At 32.3% G+C, this 13009-nt stretch overlaps 1 protein-coding gene across 1 annotated transcript; it reads right to left on the minus strand.

Annotated features, from left to right (window-relative positions):
- Positions 1 to 1775: 1775 nt before the first annotated feature.
- On the minus strand, positions 1776 to 12667 carry CYLC2 (cylicin 2). The gene is made up of 4 exons (XM_061163998.1): positions 12651 to 12667; positions 5901 to 5941; positions 4462 to 4583; positions 1776 to 2831 (listed from the first exon to the last, which is right to left on the minus strand). Exons 1-4 carry the CDS (start codon positions 12665 to 12667, stop codon positions 1776 to 1778), a joined length of 1236 nt encoding a protein of 411 aa, XP_061019981.1.
- Positions 12668 to 13009: the final 342 nt, after the last annotated feature.

The following is a 13009-nucleotide window of genomic DNA, read 5'->3' on the forward strand; positions in this document are numbered from 1 at the left end:
GTGCATATGGAATAGGAGACCCTTCCTTTAATATTAAAGGGGAAGCTTTATTTTAGATCTAGAGTTTATATTGGGAATAAGAAAGGGGAGAGAAAATCACTTAGCAAGTTCTGCAACATTGTTGAGTTCACCTGAAAGAGTATGTTTTAAATCAAAAAAGATTTAATTGACACTAATTGGGAAGTCCAAGGTTTTGACTTTTGTTTTATTTTGCTTTTTATTTTTTTCACATTAATAAGATTCATGGGATAAAAGAGAGCTTAATATAGTTATAAAGTTAACTATTTTCACATGAAAATAGTATCATGGAAGTATTTTCACTCTGCTAGTGAGTGAATGAGTGAGTGAAGGTCACTCAGTCATGTCTGACTCTTTGCAACCCCATGGACTATACAGTCCATGGAATTCTCCAGGCCAGAATACTGGAATGGGTAGACTTTCCCTTCTCCAGGGGATCTTCCTGACCCAGGGATCGAACCCAGGTCTCCCACATTGCAGGAGGATTCTTTACTAGCTGAGCCATATTGGAAGCCCAAGAATACTGGAGTGGGTAGCCTATCACTTTGTCCGCAAATCTTCCCAACCCAAGAATCGAACCAGGGTCTCCCGCATTACAGGCAGATTCTTTACCAACTGAGCTATCAGGGAAGCCCCTGCTAAACTCTGTTTAATTTTGGTTCATTTGCTTTTATATATATATATATATATATTTATCAAATTATCAAGAATCAATATGTCTCATTTAAATTTACTCACATTTGTAATTTGGACAATTTTGATTTGCATCATTCCTTAAATGGAGAGAAGTTGGCCACCATTTTCTGTTAAAACAATCAAATACATAAAATTTTTGGTAAGCATTTATGTTATATATCATAAACCAGTCTCTTCTCCCTCACCTTAAATAATTCTGCTTCCCTTAACCTTTCCACTGGTGCTTTAAAAACCTTCATTCATGTGGTGTTCCCACCAGATTCTTAAATATTTCTTATGAAAATGTTCAAACCTGATGAAAATCTAGTAAAAATCTAATCAGATCACAGAGATTTTATAAGAATGATAAATTTCAGTTCAAACCTTTAAGCTAGTTCAGTTGATTTTTAATCTTATTTTATTTAAAAGAAAGAAAAACTAACTCACCAAGTATGTTTATCTTGTCTTGGAAGCAGAGTATTCAATATCCATCAACTTGTTTGTGGCTGATTATTCTTCAGAAATGGTATAGGCTCACAAAAAAGCAGTATTTTTTTTTTGTTCTTTTTTTTTTTTTTTTTTTGAGGAATTCTACTTTTAATTTGTATTTGTGCTTATTTGAAAGTAGATTTTATGAAATTTGTTTGACTTCCCCTCATGACTTCTATGATTCTTTTTTTAAATCTGTGGGTATTAACTTCAAGTTGTTTAAATCTATGGATTCAACATCTGCATCCATGAATTTTTTTACTCCTTTGTTGATTTTGTTTCTTCTTTGTATCCATAGATTCAACATCATTAACTTCTACATTCTTATTTGAATATTCTTTTTGAATCTTTCTGGGGGTCTTTTGTTGAATCCTTATCTCCCCAAATTTCATGTAATTAACCTTCAAAACCTTTTAATGTTTTGCCTTATTTTTTTTTTTAAATGAAGCTTTTCTGAGTCCATCTTTGAATTCTTCTTTCCCCCATTTACAAATTATTTCATTAATTCTTTGAATACCCCTTCCACTCATAGATGCAGTTTCAGACTACTAAAATTGTTTCTTCAAATATGCTTTTGAATTATCATCCAAGGCCTACTTTCCCTTTTTGGCATCTTTCTTGGCATCTTTCTTGGCATCCTTCTTGGCATCCTTCTTGGCATCCTTCTTGGCATCCTTCTTGGCTGCATCCTTTGGTTCACTTTCTGCCTCACCAGGCTTCTTCTCATCTTTCTTTTCTTTTTTACTATCCTTCTTCTTTGGATCTTTCTTTTCCTTTGATTCATCACCTTTCTCACCTGCTTTCTTTGCATCTTTTTTCCCTTCCTTATCCTTCTTTGAATCTTTCTTTTCACCTTCCGATTCTGTAGCAGACTCCTTGCCCTTCTTTGAACCTTTCTTATCTTTTTTGTCATCTTTCTTTGCATCTCCTTTTTCACCTTCTTCCTTTGAATCAGGCTCCTTGCCCTTCTTTGAACCTTTCTTATCTTTATCTTTTTTGGAATCTTTCTTTGCATCTCCTTTTTCACCTTCTGATTCTGTAGCAGATTCCTTGCCCTTCTTTGAACCTTTCTTATCTTTTTTGTCATCTTTCTTTGCATCTCCCTTTTCACCTTCTGATTCTGAAGGAGATTCCTTGCCCTTCTTTGACCCCTTCTTATCTTTTTTAGAATCTTTCTTTGCATCTCCTTTTTCACCTCCTGAATCTGAAGGAGACTCCTTGCCCTTCTTTGACCCCTTCTTATCTTTTTTAGAATCTTTCTCTGCACCCGCTTTTTCATCTTCAGATTCTGTCGCTGATTCCTTACCCTTCTTTGAATATTTTCTCTCTTTTTTTAAATCTTTCTTTTCATCTGGTTTCTCTTCTTTAGCTTCTGGTTCTTTCTTTGAAAGTTTCCTGGATTTTTCCTTTGAAACTGTGGCCTCTGCTTCTGAATCTGATTTGTCCTTGTCTTCTTTACTTTTCTTAAGCATTGGAGATGAAGGTTTTGCTGCCTTTTTAGAATCTTCCTTGGAGGAACGAGTTGCTTTCTGGGGAGGCTGACTCCTGGCAGCTAAATAAACAGATGGTCTCTCAGAAATTCTCATTAAAGAACGGTGCATCCATAAAGGTGGTTTACGATCTCCCCTTAACTTCTCTGCATCATAGTTCTGAAATATTGGTTAGAATAATGATGAACAACTTGTGTGTGAGTTACACAGCCCTTTTTACCAGATATTAAATGCATTCAACTTTGACCATGAAAACATTTTAGATTTTGATAAATAGAGGGTAAGTGGTAGTTTGTATAGCTTATTGTGCTTTTTAAAAAATTTTGTTCCTTGTTGTACTAAAGGACAGCCATACCTCATTTTAGGCCTATTAACTTAGAGGACCTTCATAATTCCCTCAAGATATATGTTAAAATTCTCAGAGACCTCCACTTTCTAATGACATACCAGAAGCTCGCTTCACAATCATGAGAGACTTTTTTTTTTAACTCTGTGTTCTTGAAGCTTGTTGGAATATCTTATCCACTTTCCATTTCTATGCTAACTCAGGAACTAATTATTCTCTAATATCTAAGAGTTTCATGTTCAAGCATATCCTGGTCTCTATTGTCATGTTCAAGGTCTCTGGAATTTTGAATGCTACCTGTGGCTAAAATTAAAAGCCTGATACTCCTCTCCTTGACAAGATATAATTTGAACATCAGCTCGGAACCTGCATTAATGAAAGTAATAACCTTTGGTTGACAACTAGTTTCTGCAGAATGGTGCATTCTGTTTTCAACTCCTAATCAAATATTTTTAAAAACTTAATTGTAAAAATAACAAATTTTGGAAAGAATGTTCATGAATGGTAAAACAAATAATAAAGAAAAAAAAAGAACATGAAAAAACAGAAGAAACTGGGTTATATCAACAAGAGTTGAAGATACATCATTTTGTGAAAACTTTTCTTGAAATTTTTCCTATTCCATGATGATCCCAGAAACATTGGGAAATATTAATCTTCTAATGCTCAGAATTCTGAATTATGTATTTCTGGAAATAAGAAAGCATTGAAACTTTCTCAGTGTATGATGTAACCCCATGATTCTAATGAGGGGATATCTCCAGCCGAGAAATATTTTCTAAATGTTTATATTAACTGTAACATTAGTATATCCAGATTTTTATGTTTCTTGGATACATATTTTCTGTAATGTGGTATTGCTGAACAAATATTTGATAGAAAATACAGGAATAATTTTTATACAGTGAAATGCAAATAAAATATATCTACTTTCTCCAAGTAGTAAAATTGAGTTACCTTTAACTGTACTTCATGGACTTCCCAGGTGGCACTAGTGGTAAATAAGCTGCCTCCTAATTTAGGAGCCATAAGAGATGGGGGTTAGATCCCTGAGTTGGGAAGATCCCCTGGAGAAGGGCATGGCAGTCCACTCCAGTATTCTTGCCTGGAGAATCTCATGGACAGAGGAGCCCAGTGGGCTACAGTCCATAGGTTGCAAAGAGTTGGACATGACTGAAGCAACTTAACACACACGTATGGTCCAGTATGCTATTTAAAAGCCACATGTGAACTGAATCCAGTTGAATTGTAAAATCCAATTGCTCAGTTGCACTAGTCTCATTTCAAGTGTTCAGTAGCAATATTGGAATTAGAATGTAAAGATATAAAATACTTCCATCATCACAGAAATCCCATTGGTCAGCACTGATCTGTAACATATATAAAATATTCATGATTTTAAGATTATTATGAGTAAAATTATATAATCTTTTCAATACTCACAGGACCTATATCTTCTCGTAGTTGGGAAGGTTTTGATCTCCTTCTTTTTCCTGGCCTTGGTGGTTTGGGAAATACCAGGGCAAAGTGTTGCTGATTCCATGATTTTTTGCTTAATTCACTGACTGAAATAAAAAACCAAAAATAAGCCTACATCTCAGAGTAAATAGAATTTTATCAGGTCTAAAATGGCAGTATGGTGATTATATGTAAATGAATAAATAAATGATTCAAATTATGGTTTCATACATTTGGTAATATTTGAAATCTTGTATTATTAATATGAGGAAATTAAATTTGATTGTTTTTAAATTTTAATCAGCTTTATGGTTAGCTATATAGTCATTGTGAAACTAATACAGTCTGTAATGTAAATAGAAAGAAGGAGTTTTACTGTTTCCTCTTAATCCTTCTATCTCTTCCATTCTAGATTTTTTTTTTTAATACTCTTTTGGTTGGAATACAATTCTACTGAGAGCAGAAGATGTGGTAACTACTCCTGCAGCTTCCAAAGTACTTAGCACATTTCTTGTTTAAATTAATCAGTAAATATATGATTGAGTCTAAGATTCTCTTAATTATTAATCATTTTATAAGCTACAAGAGTAAATGTTATATGCCCAAGAACTGCACTATTATAAATGACATACTAATGAAGAAAATTGATAAGCAGTACCTACAGAATTATGATTATGACCGTTGAGTTACATAGAAACTGTAATATAAACAGTTAAAAACATTGAGGCTACCAATGAGACCAGTGAAAGAGATATGTTCGCTCAATTTAAATATGTACAAAACATGCTATATATGAGACTTGTCCAGTGAGTCACCTAAAGACAGAATCAGGATCAATGAGAAAATATGCAAAATGAAAGATGTGTTTAAGTTCAGTATACGAGTTAAAATTGATTACTTGATATAAGAGAAGGAGAAGGAAATGGCAACCCACTCCAGTATCCTTGCCTGGAAAATCTCATGGACAGAGGAGCCCAGTGGGCTGTGGTCCATGGGGTCGGAAAGAGTCGGGCACAACTAAGCGACTTACACTTACTTGCCCTTCAACATCAGATTGACTGGCCTTGTCAAGTAATGAAATTTTGTCAGTTTTAAGTCTGGTACAGAGTATCAGGAATGTAGCAGAAGACATTTCTGACACAGATAAGTTGTTTACCCATTTTTTACACTGCCTTTCACATGTAAGATTTTCTGATTGTTTTGAGTTCTAACATGTAAATATGTCCGTCTTTATGTTGCTAAACATATTTACTTAATTTTCTTTGAATTAAAGACAAAATATCTTTAGAAGGTATTTACTGAACCCATCAGAAAAGTGCTTGAAAAATTAAAAGTTGGTTTTTAATAGTGCTCCATAACAGCTGTTGTTTTATCACTTATCCATAAAATTACTTATACATTTTTTTAAATGAACTCTTTCTTACCTGGAACGTAATTATCATATGCTCCAAAGTTTATTTTTTGGCTATTAAAATAAGAGGGAAAAGTTTTAATTAATTTATATAAAATCACTCTATTTAATGGTCATTATACATACACTTGCCACTACAAGCTAGATAAATATTTTGCATTCTTAGATCTGTTTATTATGTAAGATTATGTCAACACAGAAAAATGGAGAGCAGTAAATATGTGTTTTTAGCACAAACTTCAACATAACTAAAATAAGGTGGGTAAAGATTTTTTGAAACAAAACTCATCAATTGACATATCTTAAATATTGACATTTATGGTTTATTTTTAATGTGAAACCATGAATGAAATCTTCCCCACTTTGTGTTCCAAAGACTTAAAATTGAACTGTAAGACATTGTAAGAATTATAAGACATAGTCTTAAAAAGACTATGCCTAGGTAAAACCAGATCCTCAAAATAATCTGAGAATTTAACCAAATCCAAATTAATAAATGGCAAACATGTTTTTCCATGAGATGCGTGTGTGTGTATGTGTGTGTTGGTCAGTGGGTACCACAATTATTGATATGGATTTTGATGTTTTCAAGATAAATAAAACTGGTGTTGTAAAGCAGTTTCTATTTGTCTTAATACTGTAAGCACATGTTTATGCTCACAAGCAAACATTTTACATCTAATTCTTACTTATTTTAACTAAGGCACATAATAAGATCTGTTAAAGAAATATATTTATACATTCTCCCATTATATTACAAAAATAAAGTCACTGATCATCATGAGTTTCAATTTTACACACACACAAACTCACACATGCATACACCTAAAAACACATATGCCCACAAAGCATTTTACTTTTTTGACATTACATAAATAATACTAATAAAATATAGTAAGAAAATAAAAGTATATTGGTAGCTTCATTACAATTTTAGTTCCCAGCACAAAACTTGGCACACGCTTGCCACTCTACAAAAATTTGAATGAATTAATTGAATAAAATTTAAGATGTATTGACTATTAAGTTATCTGACCTAGAATTTTTTGACTGGGGACGTGTATTAAAATTACTTGTCCTTCTATATCTAAATCTCTAGGCTTAGATCTAGCCAATGTACATTTATATACTGCTGAAAATTTTTTTATTTCCAACCGTGGTTATAAACTTTTTTTTTTCCCAAATTGCTCTGGAACAGGAAACACGTTATTATATATGAGATTTTAAAGTGGTACATAAGCATGGTCCATGAAATTGAATGTAATATCTGAGGAGTATTCATTGATCAAAAAGCAGCTGAATTAAAAATCAATAACAAAATTATAGTTGATCCTTGAACAATCAAGAATATACAATGAGGAAGACACAGTCTTTTCAATAAATGATTCTGGAAGAACTGGACTGCTACATGTAAAAGAATGAAATTAAAACATCTGATCACATCATACACAGGAACAAACTCAGAGTGGATTAAAGACCTAAATCTGAGACCGGAAGCAATAAACTCTTAGAAGAAAACATAAGTGCGCAATATATTACAATGCTTTTTGACATAAATTGCAGCAATGTATTTTTGGTCCATCTCCTAGAATAATGGAAATAAAAATAAACAAATGTCACCTAATTACACTCAAAAGATTTTTCACAGCAAAAGAAACCATAAACAAAAAGAAGAGAAATCCACAGAATGGGAGAAAATATTTGCAAACAATGCATTCAAGAAGGGATTAATCCCCAAAATTTACAAACAGCACACTCAGCTCAATGCCGAAAGAATAAACAACCCAATAAAAAAGTGAGCAGAAGACCTAAATAAACATTTCTCTGAAAAAGACATAGAGATGTCCAAAAGACACGTGAAAAGATGCTCACCTTCACTAATTATTAGAGAAATGCAAGTCATAACTACAATGAGATCACCTCATAGCAGTTAGAATGGCCATCATCAAAAAGTCTACAAACAGTAAATGTTGGAGAGAATGTGGCGAAAAGGGAACCCACCTATACTGTTGGTGGGAATGTAAATTGGTATAGCCAGTGTGGAGAACACTATGAGGGTTCCTGAAGAAAAACTAAAAATAAAACTATCATATGATTCAACAGTCCCACTCCTGAGCTTGTATCTGAAGGAAAACATGGTTTGGAAGTGTACATACACCCCATTGTTTATTGCAGCATTATTTACAATAAGCAAGACATGGAAGCAGCCTAAATGTCAAATGATGAAGGAATGGATAAAAAAGATATGGTACACATATACAATGGAATGTTAGTCATTAACAAGAATGAAATAATGCCATTTGTTAACAACATGGATGGACCTTGAGTGTAATTACTTCAAAAAATATAAGAAAATCCTCTTGATCATCTCAAAATATTTAGAAGTTTTGAAAAAAAAGCAATATTCATTCATAATTAAAGAGTCTGAGAAAACAAAAAATAGAACACATCTTCCTCAAATAGATAAAATGAGTCTAGACAATACTTACTATCAAAATTAAATTGATGGTGGAATATTGACTGTCTTTCCTCTAAAATCAGTAAACAAATTATGGATAGTCACTTCATTCCTGCATTGTAACCTAGACCCTGTTTTGTTCTATAAGGCAATAAAAGCATTAAGAATACACAGGAAGCAAAATGGTCTTTATTCACAGAGTGCATGATTGAGTAAATACTATATTGAACAACAGCTAAAAAATAATTACTTAGAAATATTTAGTGAATGTAATAAGATCATATGATATAACTCTAATTATATGAAATAATTATATTTTTATAATTATAAAAAAGAATATACATTTAAGGAAACAATAGAATATAACTTGTAATAATAGAAATTATTTTAAAACAATTTTTTTGAAATATATGAGACCTATGTAAGAAACTAAAAGTAAAAAAAAAACCTCTGGGAAATGAAAGATGAAAAGGAAAAAAAATATACTGTAAAAATATATATTTCTCTGATTAGAAATAAAAGAACCCTTTAAACCCACTAGAATACCTAAATTTTTGAGGATTAATGACACCAGTCATCAGCTACAATATAGAGCATCTGACATGTTCATCATCAATGATGGATATACAAATAGTACTATCAATTTTGATTGTAATTTGATATTTTCAAAATAAAGTTAAGCATACACATATTTTATGGTTCAGCATTTTCACTAGTAGCTTACCTAAGAGAACTCTACCAAAAACTTGGGGAAAATATTTATAGCAGCTTTATTCTTAAGAACCCCAAACTGAAGTACCCCATAGTAATCAAAAACTAAAGCAATCAATTGGGAATGTGTAAACTAAGTACAGTATATCCATGTAATGGAATACTACTCAGCAATGTAGAGGAATGAATTACTAGTGTATGCAACATGGCAACACGGATGATTGAAAAAAATGCTGTACTGAAAGAAAAAAAAATATTCCAGAAACCAAAAATTAAAGCATATGTATGTTATGATTTAATTTGTATGATTTTCAGGAATAGGAAAGATTTTAAATGGTAACTTAGCAGCCATTTATGAAGAGGGGAGGAATGGACTGAGTATAAACTGCAAAATGTAACTTAATGAAATGGTTGAAATTCCTGTTTCTTAAGGTTGGCTAGGCTAAGGTTAACAACAATTCAATGCACTTAATTTTATTTTTACTGAAGAAAATTTATAGGACCCCAAAATAGCAATGATCTGGATATCAGAGTTCTCACTCACTATGTAAATTTACACACATCATAAGCAGTTAAATCAATTTACTATTTTAGGACTCAATAGTTCCCTCAAGTCTGGCTCTGCTAGTAACCGAATTTCTCTCCTTGCCTCTCTGTAACAGTCAAGAAATTTATTTTAGACAAGGATGTATTCAGATTTAATTTCTGAAGTTTCTTATTAAAAAAAAAAACAAACTGCCAGTATATGGTTTAATAGGTTTTATTTTAAAACTATTTTTATGTGAATATAAATTTATTTCTATCTTTCATTAAAGAAGTCCCTCAAAAGTTTGGAAATGGTCTAATTTAATTACTTTAAAAAGAAGAAACACATTTAAGTCGAAAGGCTGTTATTTTGTGATACGATTAGTGTTTGAATTAAGGTCTTTGAATACATATATTAAGGTCTTTGGGCTTCCCTGGTGGCTCGGACGCTAAACAATCCGCCTACAAAGCGGGAGATGTGAGTTCGATCTCAGGGTAGGGAAGATCCCCCTGGAGGAGAGTATGGCCACCCACTCCAGTATTCTTGCTGGGAGAATCCCCATGGACAGAGAAGCCTGGAAGAGTCCTCCATAGGGTCACAAAGAGTTGGATACAACTGAAGCACACGCACGCGCGCGCGCATACACACACACCTTGTATTATACATACATACAGAATAACTAATACTTCATCTTAACTGAGATTAAATGGAATACAGAAGCCACAAATCTACCTTTACTTCGGATCCACACATCTAATTGTTAGAAAAAAGTTTCAGTATCTGTGTATTTTTATGTAAAGAAGATATACATTGTCAGCTTTATGAAATATAATATGGTCATGACTTAACAAAGGGAAGCTGTCTTTAGATTTTCCTGAATAAAAGGTTGAGATCTCAAACTAGGAGACATGATGAGATATTTTAAGAGAAAAATCTGTTTCTATATTACCACTGGAAATTGTACTTTATTAAAGGGTTACACATTTAAACAAATTTGTAGGATTTAGTTTTGGTCTGGAAACTTAATATAAGAACAAAACACACCTGCTTTTCCTTTTTCCTTTAATAGGATATTTGTTTGGAAATAATTATAAAAATGAATAATAAATTCATAGGGTAAGGACTCTCAATAATGTGATATTGCCTCAAATTTCATTTTGTTGAAGTCTTTTTATGTTATAGTAGATGTACAATTTTAAAAGTTATGTTCCATTTCCATTTACACTTATTATAAAATATTGGCTATATTCACTATGTTGTACAATATATCATTGTAGCTTAATTTATTTATACTAGTTTGTGCAACTCTTATTGCCTCCCTCTTTATTGCCCCTCCTCACTTCCCTCTCCCCACTGGTAGCCACAAGTTTGTCTTCTGTATCTCTGAGTCTGTTTCTTGTTTGTTATATTCACTAGTTTGTTTTATTTTTTTAGGTTCTATATGTGATATCATGCAGTATTTTTTTCTCTAACTTATTTTACTTAACATTCTTCAAGTCCATCTATTTTGTTAGAGTAGCACAATTTCATTCATTTTTTATGGCTGAGCCATATTCTATTTCATATATATATATATAATACATATATGTGTGTGTATACATAAATATATAAATGAGCGCAAGTCAGACATGTGCTCAGTTGTGTCTGGCTCTTTGCAGCCCATGGACTGTAGTCCACCAGGCTCCCGCCTGTGGGATTCTCCAGGCAAGAACTCTGGAGTTGGTCACCATTTCCTTCATGGTAGTCATGGAACAGAAGCGTAAGCCTAATATTAAGTTCCTATCATTGCCAGACAAATTCAGAGGAAAGACAAAGTAGAAATTTATTTTCTGCATTTCAAAATGAGAATGAGAATTTGCCACTTGAGATAGAAGGTATATGATAATTTTATTAAGGATTTTTGTACGTCATTGGCCAAAAATGAAGCTATTTGATTATGAATTCAACCACACTTTTATTCTATAATAGCACAAGTGTTTGGGGATTACAGTAGAAACCAACATTATAAAAATAATCCTAAAACCAAAAATAAAGTTTTTAACCATTATGGTGAAATTCTTTGAAAGCTACACAATGCTCATGATAATAATAACATCAGTATTTTATTGCACTGAAACATTTTTAAGAAATTACAATATAATGTTATTCTGCCATGGTGTATGCCTAAGCAGAGATTACTGTGAAATAGTCAGCAAGTCACCCAACATTTAAAAAGCAATCATGACAATTATTAACATTTTGCTAAAGATTGTCCTTTAAAGTAGTGATTGCATTATAAAGAGGTAGGCACAGGGAAGCCTGTTTTATTTTCAAGATTTGTGTTATATCTTTCCTTTAACAGTAGTGTTCAAAGAAAATCCAGTTACTCTTTCCTTTCTATTTCAGAGTTACATGCCTTCGCCTTTGTCCCATGTCTTCACAGTTAAAAAAAAAAAAAAAAAACTTTAAATAATTGAAAAGTTTTATTTTTCTACCTCATTTTAACACAAGATAATTTAAGAATAAGTATACTATTATCATCCTAGGTCTGGATAATCTGCTTCTAATTGCAAAGTACTTTTGCATACACAATATTTCTCAAGGAAATACATCTCGTGTTTAGTTGTTCTTTATGTTAGGCTGCGCCACTTACTACCAAAGTTTCCCCCCACCCCGACCTATGTCCCCTAAATTTCAGTAACATTCCTTAGTCAAGGTGACAAAGAATATGTTCCCATAAATTTCCAAATGTCCTCTAAGGAGATGATAGTTCTCTGAATATCAATCATGTATTCTTTCATTTTATATGATCCAAAATACAATATAATAAAAAATGAAGAATCACATTGAAAAAGAATTATCCATCGTCATATATATATTTTACTTAAGTGAGTGAACTAGTTAAGTCTTGTATCAAAACAACTCATGATGCTGCTGGAGAACATAAGTGTCTACTAAACATATGTTCTCTGTTTGTCAGTGGAATAAAATAATATAACAAACATCTCTTTACACTGAAGAGAAAAAATGTAAAGTTAACTAGAGAGTTTCAGTTATTTTAAAAGATAAAATTTGATAAGAGGACTTACAATCTTGGTACAGACATTTCCCCCACCTATGATTTCCCAGGACTTAAGCATTGTGAGTTCAAATTAGTGATGTTCAGTGGTGACATCATAAACAGCCAAGAACCCTGAGAGTTAAAGGAAAAAAACAAGAGGAGCCACTTTTCCTTGTGTTTTATGTTTTCTACTACTCAGCCTAATATTGGTATTTACTTTCATAAACATTTACTGACTAAATGGTGGTTTTAAAATAACCAATTGATTTGCATCATAATAAAAATTATTGCAGTTTTTCATATAGGCTTAATTTATTGGATGATATGACAGAAGTATGACTCTAAACATTTATCTGTTAAGCTTGCTTGTAATCCTAACTTCCCTGA

The sequence above is a fragment of the Dama dama genome, chromosome 16, assembly GCF_033118175.1.
Source record: "Dama dama isolate Ldn47 chromosome 16, ASM3311817v1, whole genome shotgun sequence".
Taxonomy (NCBI): Eukaryota; Metazoa; Chordata; class Mammalia; order Artiodactyla; family Cervidae; genus Dama; species Dama dama.